The sequence below is a fragment of the Rosa rugosa genome, chromosome 3, assembly GCF_958449725.1.
Source record: "Rosa rugosa chromosome 3, drRosRugo1.1, whole genome shotgun sequence".
NCBI classification, from domain to species: Eukaryota; Viridiplantae; Streptophyta; class Magnoliopsida; order Rosales; family Rosaceae; genus Rosa; species Rosa rugosa.
The window spans coordinates 47,981,371-48,004,248 of record NC_084822.1 but is presented as its reverse complement, the minus strand read 5'-3'; the positions used below and the strand labels follow the sequence as shown (position 1 = coordinate 48,004,248).

At 38.8% G+C, this 22,878-nt stretch overlaps 2 protein-coding genes across 4 annotated transcripts; both read right to left on the bottom strand.

The window, feature by feature from the left end:
- Window positions 1–1,093: 1,093 nt before the first annotated feature.
- On the bottom strand, window positions 1,094–7,607 carry LOC133736979 (long chain acyl-CoA synthetase 9, chloroplastic). 3 transcript variants are annotated; one of them, XM_062164608.1, is made up of 12 exons: window positions 7,367–7,607; window positions 6,516–7,016; window positions 6,170–6,250; window positions 5,663–5,926; window positions 5,113–5,244; window positions 4,766–4,939; window positions 4,397–4,626; window positions 3,558–3,675; window positions 3,186–3,317; window positions 2,935–3,069; window positions 2,659–2,865; window positions 1,094–2,086 (listed from the first exon to the last, which is right to left on the bottom strand). In XM_062164608.1, exons 2-12 carry the CDS (start codon window positions 6,963–6,965, stop codon window positions 1,922–1,924), a joined length of 2,088 nt encoding a protein of 695 aa, XP_062020592.1. In that variant the 5' UTR covers window positions 6,966–7,016; window positions 7,367–7,607; the 3' UTR covers window positions 1,094–1,921. The 3 variants fall into 3 exon arrangements, with proteins under 3 accessions (XP_062020592.1, XP_062020591.1, XP_062020590.1); XM_062164607.1 differs by having other exon boundaries at window positions 6,516–7,013; XM_062164606.1 differs by having other exon boundaries at window positions 6,516–6,995.
- A 2,142-nt stretch (window positions 7,608–9,749) lies between these two features.
- On the bottom strand, window positions 9,750–15,098 carry LOC133739828 (uncharacterized). Its single transcript, XM_062167635.1, has 10 exons — window positions 14,861–15,098; window positions 14,369–14,628; window positions 13,528–13,561; window positions 12,413–12,549; window positions 12,144–12,210; window positions 11,699–11,798; window positions 11,092–11,255; window positions 10,910–10,956; window positions 10,779–10,829; window positions 9,750–10,342 (listed from the first exon to the last, which is right to left on the bottom strand). Exons 1-10 carry the CDS (start codon window positions 14,934–14,936, stop codon window positions 9,944–9,946), a joined length of 1,335 nt encoding a protein of 444 aa, XP_062023619.1. The 5' UTR covers window positions 14,937–15,098; the 3' UTR covers window positions 9,750–9,943.
- Between the last annotated feature and the right edge of the window lie 7,780 nt (window positions 15,099–22,878).

Here is a 22,878-nt window from a genome sequence, read left to right as displayed (position 1 = left end):
GGAAGAAGTGAAGATAGAAGGTTTATGGTTTGCTGGGATTTCAGATGAATGAGATGATTGAATGAGGGTTTGCGGGGATTGGCCGATTTGGTATTTTAGATTAAATGAGGGTTCTCAATTTTTTTGGATTATTGAATGGGGGAAGAACGAAGAAGGGAAGAAGTCGAAGAACAGAAGAACTGAAGAAGAACAAGATGGAGAGGCTAGGGTTTCGATTTTGGGTTTGGTGAGGTTGAAGCAGGCGTTGAGGGAGTGGGAGTGGGAGTGGGAGCGGGCGGCGTCGTGGTCGACGATGAGAGGGACGACGAAGAACTGGTGGGGGGAGTTGGTGAGCTTGATTTTGCAGAAGCAGGGAGAGGAGGTTTTGAGTATTTCAAATTTGGGGATTTGGAGAGAGAGATCGCTGGCCACGAGGCTCAGGCCAGGGGAGGGCGATGGTGACGGTGGCGGGTCGATAGTGAGGAGGCCGTAGGTGGAGGAGGTGAGGGAGATAATGTGGGATCAGCCACTGCTAGCGCTGCTAGTGCTGAAGAGAGAGGGAGCGAGAGGTCAGGGGAGAGAGAGAAGGAGGGAGAGAGAAAATATAATAAAAAAAAAGGGAGAAAAATTAAAAAAATAGAGAAAAAAAATAAAATAATAATAAAAATAGGAAATGAGGGGCATAATAGTCATTTTGGATTATTTTGGACCTGTTGTGTGAGATTTGCAAAGAATAAGGACTATCCAGTTTAATTTAAAAGGCGAGGGACTAAACTGTTTTTCAGGGAAAAGTACGAGGAGTAACAAGTATTTAATCCATTTCTTTTTCTTAATAGAGGGGTAGAACAGGAAATAAATTTTCACAAAAATTAATGGAGGTCTAAATAGCAAATTTGGAGGTCTGACTAGAACCACTCTTAAGGTTTTGCTAAAAGAAACAAAATAACAATGTGAACACAGTGAACTGCTGGGTACAAATCCAAAAAAGAGTTTCTGACTTTATGGTTTATTTTGTTATTATCTTTATTTACCGGCCGTGACTATTACTGTCATTTCATATGAGGATATAACTGTTTTTTCATGTAAAAATTGATATGCTGGGTTTACATAGAAATTTGTCGGGTACATTTACAAAGACCCAAAAATCACTTATTAGAGATGGCCAAAAACATGAAAACAATCAAATGGAAGATCAATTGATTATCCAACAACACTGTTAAGGCAATGCAATAATTTAAGAACACAAATTAGTGGGAGATGGGAGAAGTGATGAAAGAAATGAGAGGAAAAGGGAAGTGACACTGAGATCCAATAGAAGATGATAAAGAGAAAAGTAATAAAAGATGATGGAAACATACAAATCAAAGGGAACATGGGGAGCCTAGCCTAGGGGGAGTGGGGATGGCTATGCTTCCGGTCCAGTTAGGTAGTCTGAAGTTTCAAATCAGGTTCATATCATATTATCATGGACAGTGGACCACAGTTTGATTCACTACTCTCCCTCCCTTGTACACCTTCTCTTGCCACCCTTGCTGTGTAGTCTATTCCAATCTCAACATCACTTTTCAAAATTCATGGGGATTTTGCTGGTACAAGATTCCATCCGGCCGTTCTTGATTTATTCTCAAAATTTGTACGAAGTGGAGGCTGTGGAGTCCATTATGTAAATCAAAGAACTTAAAATACCAATTCAAAAAGCTAAGCATTTTGCTTGAGTAGCTAATATAATTGGAACAACTACTATATTTATTGTTTGGAGTAAGGTACTATATTAAACTCTAGGCATGCTTAATTTTTCTTCTCTCTGACTTTTTCCTAACACTAATCCTTGGCTTGCATTACATCTAGAAAGGCAAAAATTTAAGGACAGATAGGGTTCCATCTAGCAGGGTCATCAAGATTTTGCACACCAAAGAAGAAGCCCTTTTTTTGTGAATAATCATCAAGCGTATAACTTGGAGAGGTCTTCAGAGAAAGCCTTCCGAATGATATCTCTTTTGAGCTTGAGAGCTGAGGTGACCAGGCCACTTTCAGGAGTCCATGGCTCAAAAAGCAATTTGATTTTTGCAGGGATCTCAAACTTCTGCAAACGCGCCTTCTTTGCTTCCTGGTGATGGAATGTAAATAGTTAAAACAGATCAAAACAATGTATATAACACCACCAAGCCCGCACAAGGGGAGGAAGCTGAATGAACAAGTAACTAGTTAAAAGTCAAGAAGAAAGCTTCGTATGATTGACTGGAAGGTTATTTGTGTTTCAACAACAAAAATGATAAATGATTACAGAAGACTGACTGACAAGAATAACACATTTTTGTTATTTGTAACAAATAAATAATGTGCAATGAAAACTCAGGTAATCAATCTGCCCGAAGACTATAAGGAACAATGCCAATCTGAGTCTATATTAAGCTCAGACCATAGGAACTCAAGATTCTAAACAATATTATCAACATGTAAATTGATCATAATTCAGCAAGCCAGGGCCAAATGCGATTAAGTTTGAACAGATATCTTGGGCTGCTGAAAAGAAGTTGTACACTGATAATTGAGTAAAGCTCGTGAGATGCATAATGCATACAAGAGTTTCCTTCACATTCAAAGCTTTTTACAGAGGGGATGCGGGGCGCATATAATTGAGCTCAAAGTAAAGGAAACTTATCAAGAATATAGACATACCTTTAACAGTGATGCTTGCACTTCTTTTCTGGTTTCTTCTTTCTCACACAAGTCTGAAAACTCACTAAAAGTAATTCCTTGCTTTGCAGCCCAATCTTCCACTGTGGTTCGAGAAGCGACCACGAGAGCCACACAGTAACTATGAAAAGGATCAGCATGCACCATGATATTGTCAATATAGCGGCACACTGAAAGAGCAGCCTCAACCTGTAAAAAGGAAATATCAGTCACTGAAGAAGGCATGCAATGAAGAGTTGCATTTTCGAAAACTGGTACCTTTCCTAAGGAGACATACTCCCCATGTTGAAGCTTAACTATATCTTTCCTACGGTCAATTATCTCAAGGCAACCATCGGCATGAATTTGCCCAATGTCACCTGTATAGAACCACCTCATTCCTCTCTCGTCAACCTTTACACAAGACAACAAGAATACAAATAAATCAGCAAAGTTAAGACTACAATGAACAATTGTCGTCTGGGTAGTCCAAACCAAAGTATGCAGGTAAGCTATATCAAAACGTCTACCTTGTAAGATTCGTTCGTTTTTTCTTCATTTTTGAAATAACCGACTGTAACATTTGGACCACCAATGACTATCTCTCCACGAGGCATTGGGGAATCACTAATCAGATATCCTCCTTCAGGCCAATCAATTAACTGGATACAGAATATTAGATTTTGAAATGAATGAACTCCATCACCTCTAGGCCTCAGAAACAGAGAAAAGAGCCATTTATATTGATAGATATGAATTGAAATAGAATTTTCATACAATAGATAAAATGAAAACTACCAAACAACTGTTGAGTAGGTATCAAGCAACTCTGAAGGACACATTGCTCCAAAAATTTATCTGTTAAGCACATGTAAATGGACCTATGAGGCTATGAGCCTTACCTTGATAAATGAACAGGGAAGTGGAGCTCCAACGCGACCAACAGAGGTATCACCAAACTCTGAGAATGTTCCGCCAGCGCAAGTTTCTGTGAGACCATACCCTTGACCAATTGAAGTACTGTCAATAGACAATAGCCATCCAATCATAAAAGTGATAGTTTGAGAATAGAGGGAGGAAAAGACAAACAGAAAATGAAAATTAACAAAAAGAAAAAAGACAAACAAACAAACAAAAAAAGACAAACTTTTAGTTGACAAGGAAGAACTAGCCATCATGCACCATAGTGAATTTAATAGACTGAATGGACAGCATGCCTACAAAGAATATAAGTGTATACCACACCAATACATGGTAGGCCATCAGATATTTGCAATTCTGAAAGCTCCCTTTCAGCCCTTGTTGTCCCTATTCCCTAGTGTTCACTTACGTAAGCTGAAAGAAGGGCTCAAGATCTAGCATCATCTACAATTGTGCTGATTTTTCTATTGTGTCAACCTTTCTAAACAATAGAATGTTTATTTATTTCTATGGTATGACTTCAGGTCATGATGACTCGCAAGACGACTACAACTAGAATTTATGTTCATTTGTATAATCATCAGAATTGCAAGCAGAGAGATTAGCATAATTGTTTTAGAAAGAAATGGACTTCTAATATTAACCTAGTACCCAGAGTTGTGGTTGAGACTTGGCCATCACAATTTACTCATCTCCTTCAAAAGTTGGTCCTACTCATATTTCGTGTTTTAGTGGTTTTGATCAAGAAAAGTAACAATGATATAGGTTGGCAAAAGTCAAGGTTCACATGTTTTACATCTCACAGAGTCCATATACTAACCCAATGCAAATGTTGATGAATCTTTGAGTATCACCAGAAAGAGGAGCACCACCAGATAGCATGTAACGGATGCGACCTCCTAGAATTGCACGGACCTTTCTAAACACAAGAAAGTCCCACAGAATCCTTTCCAGGCCCCAGGCCCCAAACCAGCTGCCATTCACAGCAGACAACCTACGAGCATACGCCAACTCAAACAATTTCTTGGATAGCCCACCTTTTGCATTTACCTGAAGCATTATGAAGATGCAATGTTGACAAAACAGGCATAATTTCAAAACCAGGACACGCACACACAGCATGATCTAAGTAGATGTGCATATGCATTTACAAGTGTATATATCAATATGCATGACAAGATTCAATTACCTTATTGAGCACCCCATCTCGAACACGATCAAGAATTGCAGGAACAGCTGTCAATAAAGTTGGCAAAAGCGCAGTTGCATCCCCCTTTGTTCCCTTTTTTATTTTACTTGACGTATCTGTAAGAGTCAAAGGAGATCCATACCCTATAGCACTTCCAGCAGCAACCATGACATTCTTCAAGATAAATAATAAAATTCGTTAAACCAAGAAGCAGAAAAAAATGAACTTAAAAACAACAATCAGTTTTTTTTTATAGGAACAAGACAACAATCACCAAATAAACAAAAAAAAATGCTCATGGAATTACAGTGGCCATGCAATCCAGCAAGCTTACATATTCTCCATACCTCTGCTGCTAATTCCAGGATATGAGCAAGGGGGAGATATGCCATATAGATATCCTTGGTTCCAATACCAGGGACAATGGTCATGACAGCAGAAGTAACAGCTAGGACATTAGCATGTGTCATCATTACACCCTGTACAAAGTGAAAAGTGAAAGTGGATTAATGGGCTTTGTTAATTACCGCTGTTATCATTTGGAAAAATAAACGTGTAAACTGCAATAATTGAAATGCCAAGGGCGTTCAAAACAAGTATACAAGAAAAATGTAGAGTTTAACTACAAATCATAAACATCATTGTTGCAAATTTAACAGTGAACAAAAGCACCTCTCTCTTATTTTAAACCACAACTCATTATAAACTTTACGTATATGACCCGAAAATGATACTGCAAACCATAAAGAGGAAAGTAAATAGTGTCGACACAAATGTTGCACAGACCTTCAAGGTGTTCATAAACATCCCAGTTGATAATGAACAATAACAATCACCATCATGTGTGGATGAAATGAGTGTAAACTAAAGTAACACGGTATGTTAGAAGCTACAAACCTTGGGCAATCCTGTACTTCCACTTGTATACATAATGACCGCAATATCTGCAGGAAGAGGTAATTCAGGATCAACAGGGTTTTCTCGTCCAAGTTTCTCAACATCCGCAAATGAAGTGATTCTCCACCTGCTATCAACAGACGAAGCACTAGATGGGATATCATCATCCATACATATGATGCGGTTCACTGTGTCAAGTTGTCCACTTATGGCTACAAGTTTCTCCAGTTCTTTGTGCCCACAAATCACAGTTGTAACTTCTGTCTGGAGAAAGATAAAATGTAGTGACTAGTGAGAACAAAATCTGTTGGAGCAAATGAAAAAACTTATATCAAATTAAATACTAAGAAATCAACACTATCAGTTCATTTCCAATCCGAGAAAAATCCCACCAACTAGGCTTCAACTTTTGGATGATTTAAAGGAAAATCACAGCATTTGAAAATTGGAAACATATTGCTTAATATGAGAGAGAGAGAGAGAGAGAGAGAGAGAGAGAGAGAGAACCTCATTTAATGAGTGACATAAAGCCTCCTCCCCAAGAGATGCATATATGGTAACAACAGTGACATTGCGCCTAAAACAACCCTGAAATAAGAAAACATATTAGAATTCAGGAATCAGCCATTTGTTTCTTTGTTGCACTTAATTGGGAGTAGTAAGACAATGGAGGCATGAAGAGATCTCTCATTACTTACAAATATTGCCATTTGAAAAATCTAACGATAGCTTAGGTAAACTAAAATTAATTCTCACCATATGTGGAGCTCTAGTTGGGCTAAAGATAATATAAAAAAAAAAATGTCAAAAGAATGATTAATCTTTAACTAGGAAGATCAGATGTGATAAGCACCTGCAATGCAAGGAACCACTCTTCTCTAGTGTCAGCAAAGATTGCTACTCGTTCTTCCCTTTTATGTCCAAGCTGACTCAAACCAGAAGCAAAGTTGCACACAACTTCAAATGCCTTCCCATAAGTTAGCCACTTGTAGTCTCCCAAATGAAGCTTCTCAAAGGATTTCCCATCCTTTGTAACTTCGAGCTCCCTTGACACCAATGCCCGGGTTCCAAGAAAGCACTTATTTTGGAATCGGTTGCACGACTGGTCAAAAAGTTGAGCAAGAGTTGAAATCCCTTCCCAAGCTGACTCCACCGGGGAAGCAGAATGATGGTTCCGGATTGCATAGCCAGGTTCCCCACCAACATCGACGAGCAAACCCCGTTTGGTTTCCTTCTTGGACTTGTGAAGTAAAAGAGTTAACAAAAGCGGAACAAGGGCACCAACAACATAGGTAGGAACCATATTTCAACAACTAACTGTGTACTCCCAACCCTGAAAATGATTCAATCACTTCTTCAACCATATATTTCACAAAGAGAAGAGAACTGAGGTCAATCACGCATCCAAAATAATTGTCATTCAATTCAATAAATAATCCTTGATATTCTTCTCCAAGTAAAGGAGGTGAATTAGTCAAAAAACCAAATAATACATTACTGCATGTTATTTATTACTCAACTAATATTGAACACATCAATTAAAGGTGAGTTTTCTTTCTTTCTTTCTTTCTTTCTGTGCAAGCAAGTATGAAAAGCCATGAACTCAAACCTCGCACGTTGCAGACGATCGAAATTTCAAAAGCGAATAGAAAAGAAAAGGAGACGGCATTGTAGCGAAAAAAGATTCATGCTTTCTGAGATTACCTTTGCGGAAGCCCAAAGCAGAAGAAGCGGGAAACGAATTCAGCTCTACAGCATTGGGAGGCAACAGATTGGAGATTGGAACGAGAGAGAGAGTGTGAAATTTGACGGAGATCAAAACGAAGCGTTTTAATGTGGAAGGGTGGCGGAGAGATCGAGGAAGAAGAGAGTTGGAGACTCAGAGAGACTGAGCAAAGTGGGTTGGCTGGCTGGCTTCCTTCTGGTTCTTTTTGTTGGCTTCTCACAGGTCACAGCTATCAAATTTAAGGCGCGGGTTTGGCTAATATGGGCCGTACGATGTGGATAGGGCCCAACAAATTAATGTGGAGGAAAATGCTGTCTTTCCTGTTTTCTTCAATTACCAGAGAATTGAATAATCAATGCCCATCTTTTCAGGTAAAGAGATGAGAGATTAGGCCACCAAAGTCATACACAGGGGTCAAGGGGGTAGGGAGGTAGGTAGGTACAATAGTCCAATTATTAGGCATTAATTTGTTAAGACTTTTTTTCCTTTTGGTCTGGATAATTTGGTAAGACTTAAGTACTTAACACTTAAAAGACTAAGGGGTGTGTGTATTCATTTAAGAATTAAGAGTCTACAAGATTTTTTTATATTTTAAAAGTCTATGAGTATTCAACTGAGATTTTAAACAATCATTTAAAATCTTAGTGTATTCAATTAAAATTTAAAATTATATATTCAAATCTGGCGATATTCAAAAATATACGGATTTTTAAAGATTTGATTAAATGGTGATTCTAGTTGGACCTCCAAATTTGCTATTTGGACCTCCCATACTTAGTACACCTCAAATTTACTTTTTAGAATACTTAAAAGGCTAAGTAGACCTCTTTATTTTTACCAAAACACCCTTGAACATAAGATACAACAATATGTTACTCTACTCTTTATCTCTATCTGCAACATGAGAAGAAGAATGAATCAAAATCACATGATATTGTTCTCTTATGAGTAGGTCTCTCCTCCATCAAAATTAATAAGAGGTTCTCGATCTTGATATGTTGCTGGAATCCTTTTGATTTTGCTAAAAGAAGGAATTTCAAGGGTTTTGGATTGGAAGATCGAGTAATAACTATATCACAATACTCAATGAATTTAGTTTAAGTAAATTCTAAATCAGATTGTTTTGAATTTATTTTTGTATTAAATGATGGGCCATGTATGAAATTATTGTTTTTTTTAGGTAAATTTTAAAACTATATGTCAATATAAGGAAATTCCGGAAAAATAAAAAATTATTTTCATTGACTGTTATATTTAGGGAGGTAATTTAAGAAGAGTATTTTTTTTTTTTCAGTTTTCTCTCTTTGTCCTTATTTGTCTTTTCATATGACTTAACAAAATATATTAATAATTGAAAAAAGTTGGAGGTCCAAATATCAAATTTGGAGGTCCAACTAGAATCACTCTTGATTAAATGCTAGATTTTGGAGGATTTTATAGTGCTTTTTATACATATCAAAACTCAAAAACAATCCAGCCACTTCCCAAGAGATTTTGAATTTTTGATGAATTCTTTCTCACTCAAAAAATGAAGAAGCTCTTCCTCAAAAAAAAAAAAATAATAATAATAAATAAATGAAGAAGCAACCATCAATAGATGACACTCATCTATTTTGTCTTAAACCTATTTCCCCAATATCCTCCTCTGCCTCTGCTCTCATCTAATAATTTTTGTTATTTTTATCACCATAGCTCTAGAAGCCTTAATCCTCCTAGCTAATTAAGTTAATGGTATTGTTAAGATGATATATACACACATGTTTATTTTGGCTGATTAGTTTTCTTTTATTGTTCATATATCATTAGACACAACATAAACAATAGTAGATTGCCATACTTTTTTGTCATTGATATAGCATTTTAGTTGGATCCATACATCCATTGCTTAATTAAAGAAGAAGAAAAATTAACCTACCAAAAACTGTTTACTAATTTATCTTATATAATTAAGTCAATTCTTCTTTGAATGATTACGTTTTTAAACTTTCTGTTATGCTCATAATTTATTAATATGCAGAAAAAAACAACTTTTTTATGAGAACTGATATTATCCATTAAATTTTGAAAATAACTACCCACCATTCATTTATTTTCCAGTTTTTATTTATTTTTCACAAATTTCTAAAAACTAAAAACCAAATGATACACACAGAGAGACTAACTATTATTTAATTTAGTTTATTATACTTTATTGTCAAAGAGAAATAGGAAATTTGAAGCTTCAAACTTTGACACTTTTATCATCCAAGTTGGAGAGAAATGTCTTATCACCAAATGCTAGTTGGCAAGGTGACTAAGAGTTAATTTCAGAACAAATGGTTTGTGTAACAAAAACAAAGGGAACAAATATCCTACAACTTCTTGCAAAACAAACTAACTTTTGATAGAAAGATAACCAAGTCTAACATATAAAGTTAGCTGTTCACTCTAATTTCTTGATGTTGATGCCTGTGTATACAACGGAGAGAAACTTTTCATAGAAGAAACAAAACCACTAACTACGATACACAATGGTGGTGAGAAAGTTTAGTAGAGTTCTGACATGTCTCATTAGTTTAGTTTGGTCTTGGTCCTTCATTTGGAGTATCCTGCGAATTTCCCTGTGATGTTGCCCCAGAAAACATCTGCATCACAGATCTCAAAGCTCCTGATAGCTCCGCAGGCATTTCTCCAAAATTAACATTTATGTTGCCGTCAACCCTTATTTCCGGTTCATCAACACCATTAACATTGCTGCTATGGTCATCACCTTGGCTATCTTGAGAATGCTGTCCTTGGTATGCATTTGCAGCCATGTTCATAAACATATTTGCAAAATCAGCAGGACCAGAACCTGCATTGAATGGCATAGAACCAAACAGAGGTGGTGCACCCTGGCTTGACCCATCTGTAGATTGGTTGTGGTGTTCTGAAGCCGAACCGTTGCTACTACTAAACGAAAATGAACTTGTGTTCTGTATTAGGTAGATAAGAGAGGAAAAGGTTACTCGCAGTAAGAAAGAACTATGTAAATTAGAAGAATGGCAGAATAACAAATTCTAACGTACAACCATCAATACATGTGCTAAATTATTGCACATATCTTAAGTGTTAACAGTCATACTTAATGTTGGTGGCATAGTGGACTATAGTGGTTAGCCTAGAACTGTCTTCAGAATTCAAAAAGGCAGTGAAGCACGGCAATTGCATTAAATTATCACATTAATGAAAAAAATTGCAAGTACAAGACGACCTCTTTTTTCCTTATACTATTTTGTTCTGAATAAGAAATAAGACATAAAAAAAAATCCCGGTTAATAAATGATATCCTTCTCTCCCCTAACAGAATTTTATAGACCTATGAACCTATCTATTAATAGCTGGGCACTCTTCTTAAGATCAACATATTACCTGATGAGATCCTGATCGTTGTTGCTGCTCTATCAATTTCAGCTCAGCCACCTATTGGTTTCAGGAAAGAAAAGCAGTCAAAGAACGAGTTGCAAAAAATACAGAAAAGAAGAAAGTACACAAGAACCAACCCGAATATTTTCTTTGATAGCTTCATTATTTGGATCCAGTTGCAAGGCTGCATGAGTAAAAACCCTAGTTATGTATCAATATGGTTACTAGCACCTTCTTTTAATAGATTTGCTTCCCATTATGTAATACACTATATAACCTTTGCATTGGGATGGTGCTCAAAAGAGATTTCCTTACTAACCTTTCTTAAATCCCTTATCAATAGCCTCACGGTAGTTCCCTACAGCATAATAAGCTAATCCCAGACGACTGTATGCCTTGCTATAGTTTGGGTCGATCTCTATAGATTTAAGGCAATCTCTGACTGCTTCAGCATATTTGTGTATCTGAGTGTAAGCAGCCGCCCTGAAGTATGTAATTTGCAGTTTCAAGACAGCAATAACAAAGCAGAACAATGATTCAACATGCTACTACAGTGCTAACTAAAGTAAGATCGATTTACGGTCAAAAACTGCAATAATTCTCCCAACTTGTCCTTGTTTTCTTATGTTTCTTTGTATTTTATGATTCCTTCTGGAGTACTAACATGTGGGAAACTCCGGAAATATTTTGAAAAATTGGCATTTCCCTTTCAAACTTTTATAAAGATCTAACTGTTCAGTAGCATGCTAAGGTACCATTTTTTAGAATTGAATATAATCTTAATACTGAAGGATCATCTTATGTCGCAACTTTGTTGTTTTATCAGATTAAACACTCATCTTTCTGGGCCCGGAAAACCGAGAAAATGGAAACTATTAACGAATTATTACTAGTATCAAAAATTTCAAGATAAGATGGTGGCGCACCTGTTACAGCGGTAAACAGCATTATTTTCACAAAGTGCAATAGCACAGTCATACAACTCAATTGCCTTGGTATACAGCTTCGATTGCATGGCCCTATTACCTAACAACAACAAAAATTAACAGGATTAGTCTGCATAGATTTATCAGAATGTAGACCATCATATTTGATGACCCAGAGAGATTGAAGCTAGTGACCAGCGCCTTTCTCATCAATAACACCAAGTAAGGTCAGAAATTATTCAAATCAAATGCATTTTGGTTTTTTTCCAAGGATATTAAATAACAGAAACTGGAATTATAGCACAGAAAGAGAGAGAGAGAGAGAGCATGTAAATGAATGGTATTTAGGTCAGTTCCTCCAATTAACCGAAATTTGACATTGTTAAATTAGTTTAAAGGCTGCAGACTAAGAACCTAACCGAAGGCATAAATGAGCTTTAAGTACCTTGTGATTTCAACGTCTCAGCCAAGTATTTAGGACTGAATTCCTCACATCCAGATCTTTCCATCTCCTGAAGCGGGCGGGGGCACATTAACTTTTATTAAAAGAAAGGCTTTACAGGTAAAACAGTAGCATGAACATATGAGAACATTACATCTAAGCACACAAAATTTACCTAGTACAATATAAAGTAGTAATGGCATTCAAGCAACAAAACTACGTGTTTATGGGTGCACGTGTCTGTGTGTTTGAGAGAGAGAGAGAGAGCATACATTTAAAGCGTCATGGAAAAATTGAGTTGCTTTCTCTAATCTCACTGGATCATCGCTACCATCAGGCAAGGGCATAAAGTAACTAGTTCTCTCAAGTGCAGAAAAGAATTGCCCAAATAGAGCATCTTTTGACTCCCCTGCCAATAATATGATTATCAAGAGCATATTCAATTCGCACTCGTACTTAAGTACAAAATCCAGTAACTGATTTTATCATTGCCAGTTCATTTCAATAAAAATATGACATTCATGTACAGATTAAATCAATAGTTCTGAAAATTTTTGTTTTCTTTGAGCAAGATCCTTCTGATCTAATTTAACACTAATCATGTTTGACATTATCTCTTTTATGAGGACATTTTCATTAATAAACCAACTCATTTAAGAAAAAAAAAATAGTTTTATGTAATTCAATTGAAAATGCCAAGGGTCGTTATGCTGTGCACAAGTTGTCTCACACACTTAAAGAATAAAAGTAACAAATATACGATATGAATTCTTTGACAAATCCAGGGGTTCCCCATCTTGTTTTCAAGTAAATCAAAAAAATTAGTGCTGGTCATCACATAGTACCAACACATTAAAATGTTTCAGCTTTTTCCCTTTTTATTCTTTTTTCTTTTGGAAAAATACCATTTCTAATTTCATCAGAATGTCAGATGTCCCCGAAGGGATGGAAAACTACCATTTAATAATATCAATAAAATTGTCCATAAAACATGCAACCTATCCTTGGATTAACTGCACTGGCATATTGTCTTATATGGCATTTCACTTTATCCTTTACAAGCCTTTCTACAGGTTAGGTTATCATTAAGAGAACCATCATTTGACATCAGTCAAACACACACCCAAAATAAGCTCTCTTCTGTAACGAAATCCATCATTTCCGTAGGGATCCGAGTTCTCCAAATTTAGGATCTTTTTATTGCAAACAGACTCAGAGATGGTACATTTACTAACATCAACAGCAATTGGAATAGAAGCGAGGTCTCTATAGATGATATAATTGATTGCAGATACAACATATAATGTTCCCATTTAGGGAATGCACCCAATGATGAGACTGATTTACATAAATGGGGGAGGAGCAGCAAAAAGAAGAAGAATAATACCTAGTTCATGGTTTTTACTCGTCGAATCCTGACCCTGATTTAATTATAAAACATTACATGGAGTCAGATTCAATACTAAAAATCAAATCCCATAGTAACTAAATTACTATTCAAAAATATCCTAAGGCCTGCAACTGTAAAACCATCATTCAAGTATTAATCTCAAATAAATAAGGCAAATGCATCAAGAAGAACATATAAGGAACATATCCAGAATCAGGAAACAATAGAGATTTTCCGTTATCTAATCTTTTATTGGATAACCAAACTCAATTAAAGTAGGCCTATTTAGGCCATTCAACACTCAGTGCTGCAATGAGAAACTAAGCTATGATAAAATATTACCAAAAATTGATAATCTTCGTTGAGTTGCATATTCCTCTTCTATTTCCCCACTGCTAAGAGATCGTTTCTAATAGGATCATAAAGAATATACGATAAACATCAACCTTTAACTATATCTCAAATTTATATTCGTAGCTATATCGAAACCTTTACTTTCTTGAGCTTTTTGTAACCGTCAACTTGCATGAATCAAAAGGAAAGAAAAAAAAAAGAACCCAGCTCGGTTTTTTTTATTCCTCTTTCCTGATCATGTATTACACCCTATATAACCCTCTTACATCCTCATTTCGTTACATTCAAACACAATAAAAGTCTTACTAATCCGCACATTTTCCTTGGTCCAGTTTTCCCTAAATTCCCAATATCAGGTTGCAAGCAAGTTCACATTTTCATGGCCACTATCAAGTTCATTTATGAATGAAAAGCAATGCATTTACACCAAGGTAGATTTTCATATCAATTTCTAAATTAGTGAACAAGATAACAGGGAAAGCACCAGAGATTTTGATGCCTCTGAAAGATTGGCAGCCGCGGCATCCTGACCAGCTGATGAACTAGGAGCTGGGACTGATCCCTGACCATGACAGGATGATACATTCTCCGGAAGCTTGTTGCTTCCTAGTGAGCTAAACATTTCGACTAACGACTCGGGTTTAATCGGATCATCAGCAGGAGAGGTATTAAGCTTGAAAGCCTCCTCCAGACATTCCCTTGCAATCTCAATACCCTCAACATTAACACCAGGACCCGGTTCAACTGCCCCCAATCAACACAAACTTACAGTCAGTCAGTGATTCTAAAACCACCACAGCAATTAGCAAAGCACATTCTGAACATGCAGCCTAAGATAAAATGTGAAACTTAATACACTCCAAAATCAAATTTATCAAAACGAAATCGCAATTTTCATGTGAATTATGAGGCAGCAGTAACCCTAAATATGATTTCAGTATACAAGAGATGCAATAGAGAGAGAAAGAGGGGTCACCGGAGCTGAGGAAATCCAAGAAGGAGCGGACGATGCGGCGAGAGATGGGAGAATCGGTGTTCAGCGGCGGAGCCATGGGCTCAAGGGAGCATGCTAAGCCGCCACACGGCGTCGTTTTTGGGCTCTGTGAAGTTTGTCTGAGACTATGAGAAGTCTGGTGTGGACCGTCGCGACTGACAGTTCGGGAGGTGAGAGACTCTTAATGCCCGGGGGGTTGGTTTTGGGCTCTGAGTCAGGGTGTGACATCAGTGCGAGGATTATATATTTAGGTTTGTTTTTCCACTTTAGGTAATTTTGGGGAATTTTATTCCACCAACCACAATTTGCCACCTATATTTTTCATACCCAATATATCCCCAGCTATGTACATGAAATATCTAAAGTAGCCTGGTTACCTTGTGTTGCCCTGTGTGTGATGGGTGAGTCGAGCGTTCCACGTAACAACTGTGTTCAGTAATAAAAGTAATTTCTATTGAAACAAAATAGTATGAAAGAAGTTACTTTTAATGCATAGTAATGGTAATTAGGGTGTTTTAAGTTTTTTAAATATATATTTGGGGAAATGATCGTTTACCCAATTTCTGCTTAACAATTGCCCACTTGCACAACGAAGAGTTTAAAAACCCCATTTACCCAAAACACTCTAAGGGATTATTTCCCCTTTACCCAATTAATTCTTTTTTAATTCTTTTTATTTATTTTTGGGACTTTTTTGCCCTCTCCTTCTTTCTCACTTAGAGGGAGAAATCATCATCCACCTTGCCGGACTTCGGTGACCAGTGGCCGGCCGCCGATTCCGGTGACTAGTGGCCGGCCTCAGACTCCGGTGACCGGTGACCGGAATCCGGCGACCGGTCCCCAATAATACCCAGTAACCATATTATTGCCCCCCAAAAATCATATTATTGCCTCTAATAATCATGTTATTGCCGTCCAGTGAATAGTATGAACTCCCAAAACCAAAATGGATACACTACAGGCACAATTGATCAATTTATAATCAAATTATTGGCTCCCAATAATCATATTAGTGCCTCCCAAAAATCATATTATCGCCCCCCAATACAAAGTCCAATGTCTCTACTGCCTCCCAATAGACCACCAAAAATGCACCATTTTGTAGGATTCACAGATAATTTGACTTTAATACACAGAAAACAACAAGTAACTTATCAAAACACCACACTATAGTGATCCCTGTCCATCGTATCAAAGTCTACTGGGGGCCAATAATGTGTCTATTGCCTCCCAATAATCATATTATTGTCATCAAGTGAAATGCATAAACTCTCAAATCCAAAATGAAACAGACACAATTGATCAATTATATATTCAATTGTATAAGTTCACTTTTTTTTTTCTTCCCCATTCTCAGAACTCAAAGTATACCAAAAAAAAAAAAAAAAAGTTGCTCTGGGCACCCTATCGGATTGACCGGGATGAAGTCACCGGCGATTGCTCTGGCCCAAAACCACAAAGCCGCTTCACCGGACGAAGACACCAGCGCCGAGATCCGTGATCATCATGAACCTCGACAACTGACCTTCGCTTCACGATCTGCAGAAGCTAAGAGGAAGGTCGCCGCCGATTTGCCCGACCTGTTCACCTTCCCTCCTCCTCCGAAGTCGCCGGAAGCCTTCCTCGCTCTTCCCCTCCCTGCTGACCTGGCAGATCGCCCTCCGGCTCGACCCCGCCGTCGTCCTTCCCTTGGATATCGTCGAGGAGGACGTCATGCGCTCCAGGCGATCCATCTACTGTGACCAGTGCCTAGTCGTGGGTGAGAGAGAGAGAGAGAGAGAGAGAGAGAGAGGTGAGGAAGGGGAGGAGAGAGAAAATCAGTTTCAATTTAATAATAGGGGGCACAATTGTCAAAAGATGTTAGATTTGGGTAAATGGGTTAAAAAACTCTTAGTGGAGTAAGTGGGCAGTGTTTATGCTGAAATTGGGTAAGTGGTCACGACCCCTATATATTTCTTTGTTACATTAACAATCAAGAATACACATGTGTTAACTGTAATAACCTCGATTTTCAATCGAGCAAAACTTGGCGGCAGTTTTATTCAATGAAGTATTCATTTCGATTTGGTAGAAAATAAAATTACGTCAAATCTCAATTGTTAATTTCGTAGCAAGGATTAATCAAATTTCCCCTACATTAATAATCAAATCCTATATTTCTGGTTTTAACACAAAGTAGTGGCAATCACTTTGTTAAAAAAAAATGGAGGCGTGCTATGTGTTTCAAGCATTAAGTAAAGTAGTGCGACACTAGTTTGCTTTTTATTATACAATTGTATAGGATTGGTGGTATACCAGCTTTGGAGGAAGAAGAACAAAAAAATCCATTTTTTCTCTCGTTCTCTCTTTCTGCCGAAACAACACCAGAAAAAGTCTGAAGATTTTCTCCAAGCTTGTTCTCGCTCCACAGGCCTTCGATCGACCCCAGACCACGTTCCACAGCTTCACCTTGATCTTGCACAGCTGCAGGAGGCAGCCTTGCGCCTCAGAACGGTCGGAAACGGCGGCGGAAGTCCGGTTAGTTTAAGCCTGTTTTAGTTCCAAGCTCGATAACTCGTGTTTCCGGCCACCGTTCCTTGCAAAACTTCATCCTCGTGCTTGCCTCAACCCCCTGAAGCCCCCAGAAGCAGCCTTGCACGGCGGCGCATCCCGTAGCAGCAACTACAAGTCAACCCCGCCAAGAACGAAACCGGAGCTATCGATCCAAATATCTCGAGCTACAGGACGTATTTTTGAGTGATTCTTGAACCAGTGAGCTCACCTTGAAGTTCTGAAAAACTCTCCAGAAGGAATCGAAGCGTTTCGTTGAAGTTTTTACATCGAAACTCAAGCTCGCCGGATTCTGGAATTTTTCCGACCACCGAAGCTTTCGATCGGTATATCTCGAGCTACAGACCATATTTTTCTGTGATTCTTGAACCAATGAGTTCTCCTTGAGTTTCTTAACAACTCTCTAGAAGGGATCGAAGCCCGAAATTGACGTTTTGACGTCGAAATCCAGCCTTGACGGATTCTGCAAATTTCGCCGGATTCTGGAAATTTTCCGGCCACCTCGACTGTTTTAGGTAATTTCAACCACTTCCGTTCATTTTCAGCTTACATGGTAGTTATGAAAGTTGTTAAGCATGATGAGAGGAAGAGGAGCAGCCCGGCCCCGACACCATTGGCGGTGGTCGGCGGCGGCTCTGCCACTAACTCCGGCGGCCCTTTCCGGCCACCTCCGGGGGTCAAAAATATAGTTTCTGTACATTTTTAGATTCTACATTTCAATACGATCATTTCGACATATTATACGCAATTTTTGGATATCGTATGATTAAGTTATGAATTTTACGATTTCGATCGATTTCGATCGTTCGATTTGTGATCTGTGAAGATCGGACCATCCGATGGACTTGTAGTTTTGATATGTTGATCTTATGACTGTCCCAGTGGCTTTGTGTGGTCATGGGCGAAGATCCGACCGTTGGATCTTCGTATAATTGTGAAATAGTGATTCGGAAGGCGATTCGTGAGAATCTAACCGTCGGATTTTCGTATAATTTTGAGGAGATGTTTGTTAGAGTGATTCAAGAAGATCTGACCGTTGGATCTTCGTGATAATTTTGGAGGATGATCCTAAGGGCGATCCGTGAGGATCCGACCGTTGGATCATCATATAAATTCGATCTGACCGTTGGATCATCATTAAATTAGAATCCGACCGTTGGATTTCCGTATATGTGTGGTTTATGAATGATTGCTAAGTTAAGATCGTATCTGACTAGGTGATTGACGGTTTAAGTTGGTGGACGATTGTGGATCGTATTTTGAGCTGTTAAGAAGATGCAGCGGGATTAGAGGTGAGTAAACCTCACATGGTTCATATTACGAACCGAATATAATTAATTGATTTTTTTTTGTCGTAATTGTGTGGAAATTGTTTATGAAATAAAGATTTGTTTTGAAATAATATGAACTTGATCAACTACGGTTCATAGGGCTGCGGCTCACAGGTAAGAAAATGAATTTAAGTATAAAATGAATTTATTGCTGTAATGCGTGTGAACTATAGTTGGTATTAATAGGCATTCCTGTGCGAATGTCTATGTATATATATTATTTACGTGAAATAATATGTATTGTTGGAATTGTGAAATATTATGTGTTGTTGGAGTTGTGAAATAATATGTATCGTTAGAGTTGTGTTGAGTTTATTGTTGAAAAGCAACATATTGTGAGAGATGTGGAGTTTATTGTTGAGAAACAATATACAGTGAGGTGTTGAGGAACAATAAATTGTTGTGATCTGTGGAGATCAATAGGTCACGGGGTGACCATGGCATACTATCAGCGACCCACGCTCTCGCGCCGGGTAGGTGGAACTGATAGTATTAAATCGTGAACCACGCTCTCGCGCCGGGTAGGTGGAAACGATCAGTTAGAGCTCTAGTCTGTCTGCCAAATGTTGAGTGATCTTATGAGGAAAATTGAGAGTAACTCATAAGTGTATATATATATATATATATGAGAGTGAGAAAGTGAAGTGGTTTTGTGGTGTCGTTGTGATTGTGATGTTTCTACTTCTATACTTGAGTTAAAGGAAATGTATTTTAATAAATCAACAGTTCATTCTTGTTTACTCATACTAGCTGTCAAAAGCTTACCGGGTTTGGTGTTGTTGCAATCCCGGTACACTATTCAAATTGTGTAGCGGGTACTACTACAGGTCAAGAGAATCAGGAAGGTGATCGAGCTGCGTAGGGTAGCTGCAAGGGTGTTATTCTGATTTTCTATTGTGAGGTTTGTTATGCTCATTTAGAGCTTTACAATTTTACTTGTGAGAGTGAATTTGTAATAATAAACTCGAGGTCTTCGAGACTTTATGTTTGAGTGGCGAGTGGTGTGTTTGTTCTGAGAAAAAAAAATTCAGAACGTTTATTTGATTTAGTTCTTAAATTCATGTTTCGGATTTGAATTTGTTATTCAAAATTCGGGGCGTGACAGTTTGGTATCAGAGCGTAAGGTGCATATTCGGTGATGTGTCAATACTTTCCGAGTGATGGCCCGTCTGCAGCGGATCCCCATCGTGTGCTCTTCGGTATTGGCTAAGTCATTGGGTATGCGTGAGTGTTGGGAGTTGTTTAGGCCGCTAGGTCGTTTTAGGAACGTAAATACTTTTCTAGTAGTATTGACTTGGTTAATATGGACTTGTATTTGACTTATACTACACTTTAAGCATTATACGTGTATTAACCAAGCGTACTATGCACCATAGGTAATGGACAGACAGCGAGGCCATAATGTGCGCAGAAGAGGAGGCAGAATTGGTAGTAGGGAAAGAACTCGTCCCTTAGAGGAAGTTTATGACAGTGACACAGAGTCATCTTTGGATGCACCACGTACCCCACATGTGCGCAGAAGGGGAGACAGAACCAGACGTGGGGAGCATGCCCATGGGGATGAAGTGGAGGTACCACATCTTGAGCAGCCTGCTCCACCAGTGACGGATGTGAGGGATGCCACTCGCTTGTCGAAATTGGTAAAGGAAATTTATAGTCTGGGAGCAGTTCCATTTAAGGGTGGCACAGACTATATGTTGGCAGATCAATGGATCGAAAATATGAAGGGCTACTTCCAGATGGTGATTTGTGATGAGTTGGAGAAGAGGAAGATAGCATCGTTTATGCTTCAGGAGGATGCACGGTTGTGGTGGAGTGGCACTGAGAGGATGATGGACGTGACCACTCTAACCTGGGATGGCTTCATGGAACTCTTCAGGCAGAAATACTTCCCAGTTACAGTGAGACAGCAGTTGGAACGACAGTTCCATTCAGTAACTCAAGGAAAGTTGAGTGTGAGGGAGTATGAGGCAGAGTTCAACAGGTTGTATCAGTTTGTGAGACAATTAGATCCTGAGAGTTTGGCCATGAAGTTTCAGTTGGGGCTGAACCCATCGATTCGGCGTGATGTAGCCATTTTGGAACTAAAGGAACTAAGACTCATTGTGGCTAAGGCATTAACCATCGAGCAGGAAAACCAGATCCTTCTGGAAGAGCAGACCGCTGAGAGAGATTTTCTGAGGAAGGGAAAGGCAGTTGCAGAAAACAGCCATACAGCAGGCAAACGAGGTAACTTCTGGAAGAGACAAAGGACTAACCAGCAGACACCAACTAGGGCCATGGTTGCAGCACCTGCTAGGGTGATGCCTATTAGACAGGTGGCACCTCTGAAATGTTTCAACTGCCAGGAGTTAGGGCACACTTCGCGAAACTGCCCGAAACCAAAGAATTTGGTGTGCTTTAATTGTGGCCAGGCAGGACATGTCTCCCGGGTTTGCCCGCAGCAACAAGATAGAGGCCAAAGAAACCAGCAGAGACAACAGCCTCAAGGTCAGGCTAGAGTCTTCGCCATTTGTCAGAGAGGCACAGGGGTGGAAGGTACCTTATCTATCTATAACTATCTTGCTAGAGTATTGTTTGATACGGGAGCCTCCCACTCTTTCATATCTAGTTCAGTAGTGGATGTGTTGGGATTGATTGTCATGCCTCTTACTAGATCATTATGTGTTACATCACCCCTGGGTGTGTCTCTTGAGCTGGATATGTTTTGTGATGATTGCCCTATTGGGATAGGTGGTAGAGAGTTCTCTGCCTCATTGATTGTGATTCCGGATCACACATATGAAGTGATTTTGGGTATGGATTGGTTGAGCCCGAACCATGCATTGATTGACTGCTTTAGGATGATTGTATCCTTCCATATCCCTGGACAACCAGTGTTTCATTACCGTTGTCTGAAGTCCGACATTACCATGAGGGCAGGGATTTTGGCACATATTGAGTCTGGGAGTAGTATTTCTGAGATTACAGGGATTCCTGTAGTTTCAGAATATGCTGATGTGTTTAAGGAGATACCAGGGTTACCTCCAAAAAGGGTAATGGACTTCTCCATTGAGGTGATACCAGGTACTGCCCCGATATCAAAAGCACCCTATCGGATGGCTCCAGCTGAACTTCAGGAGCTGAAGGTTCAGATTGATGGATTGCTGGCTCAAGGGTTCATCCAGGCTAGTGTATCTCCTTGGGGTGCACCAGTGCTGTTTGTGAAAAAGAAGGATAATTCACTCCGATTATGTGTGGATTATCGGCAACTGAATAAGGTAACCATCAAGAACAGGTACCCTTTACCTAGGATTGATGACTTATTCGATCAACTTAAGGAGGCTACGGTGTTCTCAAAGATTGATTTGAGATCTGGATATCACCAGTTAAGGGTGAAGGATGAAGATGTTCCAAAGACGGCGTTCAGGACAAGGTATGGACATTTTGAGTTCCTTGTCATGCCTTTTGGTCTAACTAATGCACCTGCAGCATTCATGGACTTGATGAACCGCACATTCAGTCTTTACTTGGATCAATTTGTGGTAGTGTTCGTTGACGACATCTTGATATATTCAAGGTCATCAGATGAGCATGAGAAGCATTTGAGAATTGTGCTACAGACGTTGAGAAAGAATAAATTGTTTGCCAAGTTTGAGAAGTGCGATTTCTGGCAGAAGGAAGTCAAGTTCCTTGGTCATGTGGTTTCGAAGGATGGAGTTTCTGTGGATCCTTCGAAGGTTGAAGCAGTGATGAGTTGGAGCCGCCCTACCACTGTTACAGAAATCCGTAGCTTCCTCGGATTGGCAGGTTACTACAGGCGCTTCATTGAGGGGTTTTCTAGTATCGCTTCAGCTTTGACTAAGTTGACACGGAAGGACACTCAGTTTTTATGGACGGATGAGTGTGAGAAGGCTTTCAACGAGCTAAAGACCAGGTTGACTACAGCACCAGTGTTGACTATTCCTACTAGTGGTGGTGGTTTAGTTATCTACAGTGATGCATCTCATCAGGGTTTGGGGTGTGTATTGATGCAGAATGGTTGTGTTGTTGCTTATGGCTCTAGACAACTGAAGGTTCATGAGCGGAATTACCCCACTCATGATCTAGAGCTAGCTGCAGTGGTGTTTGCCTTGAAGA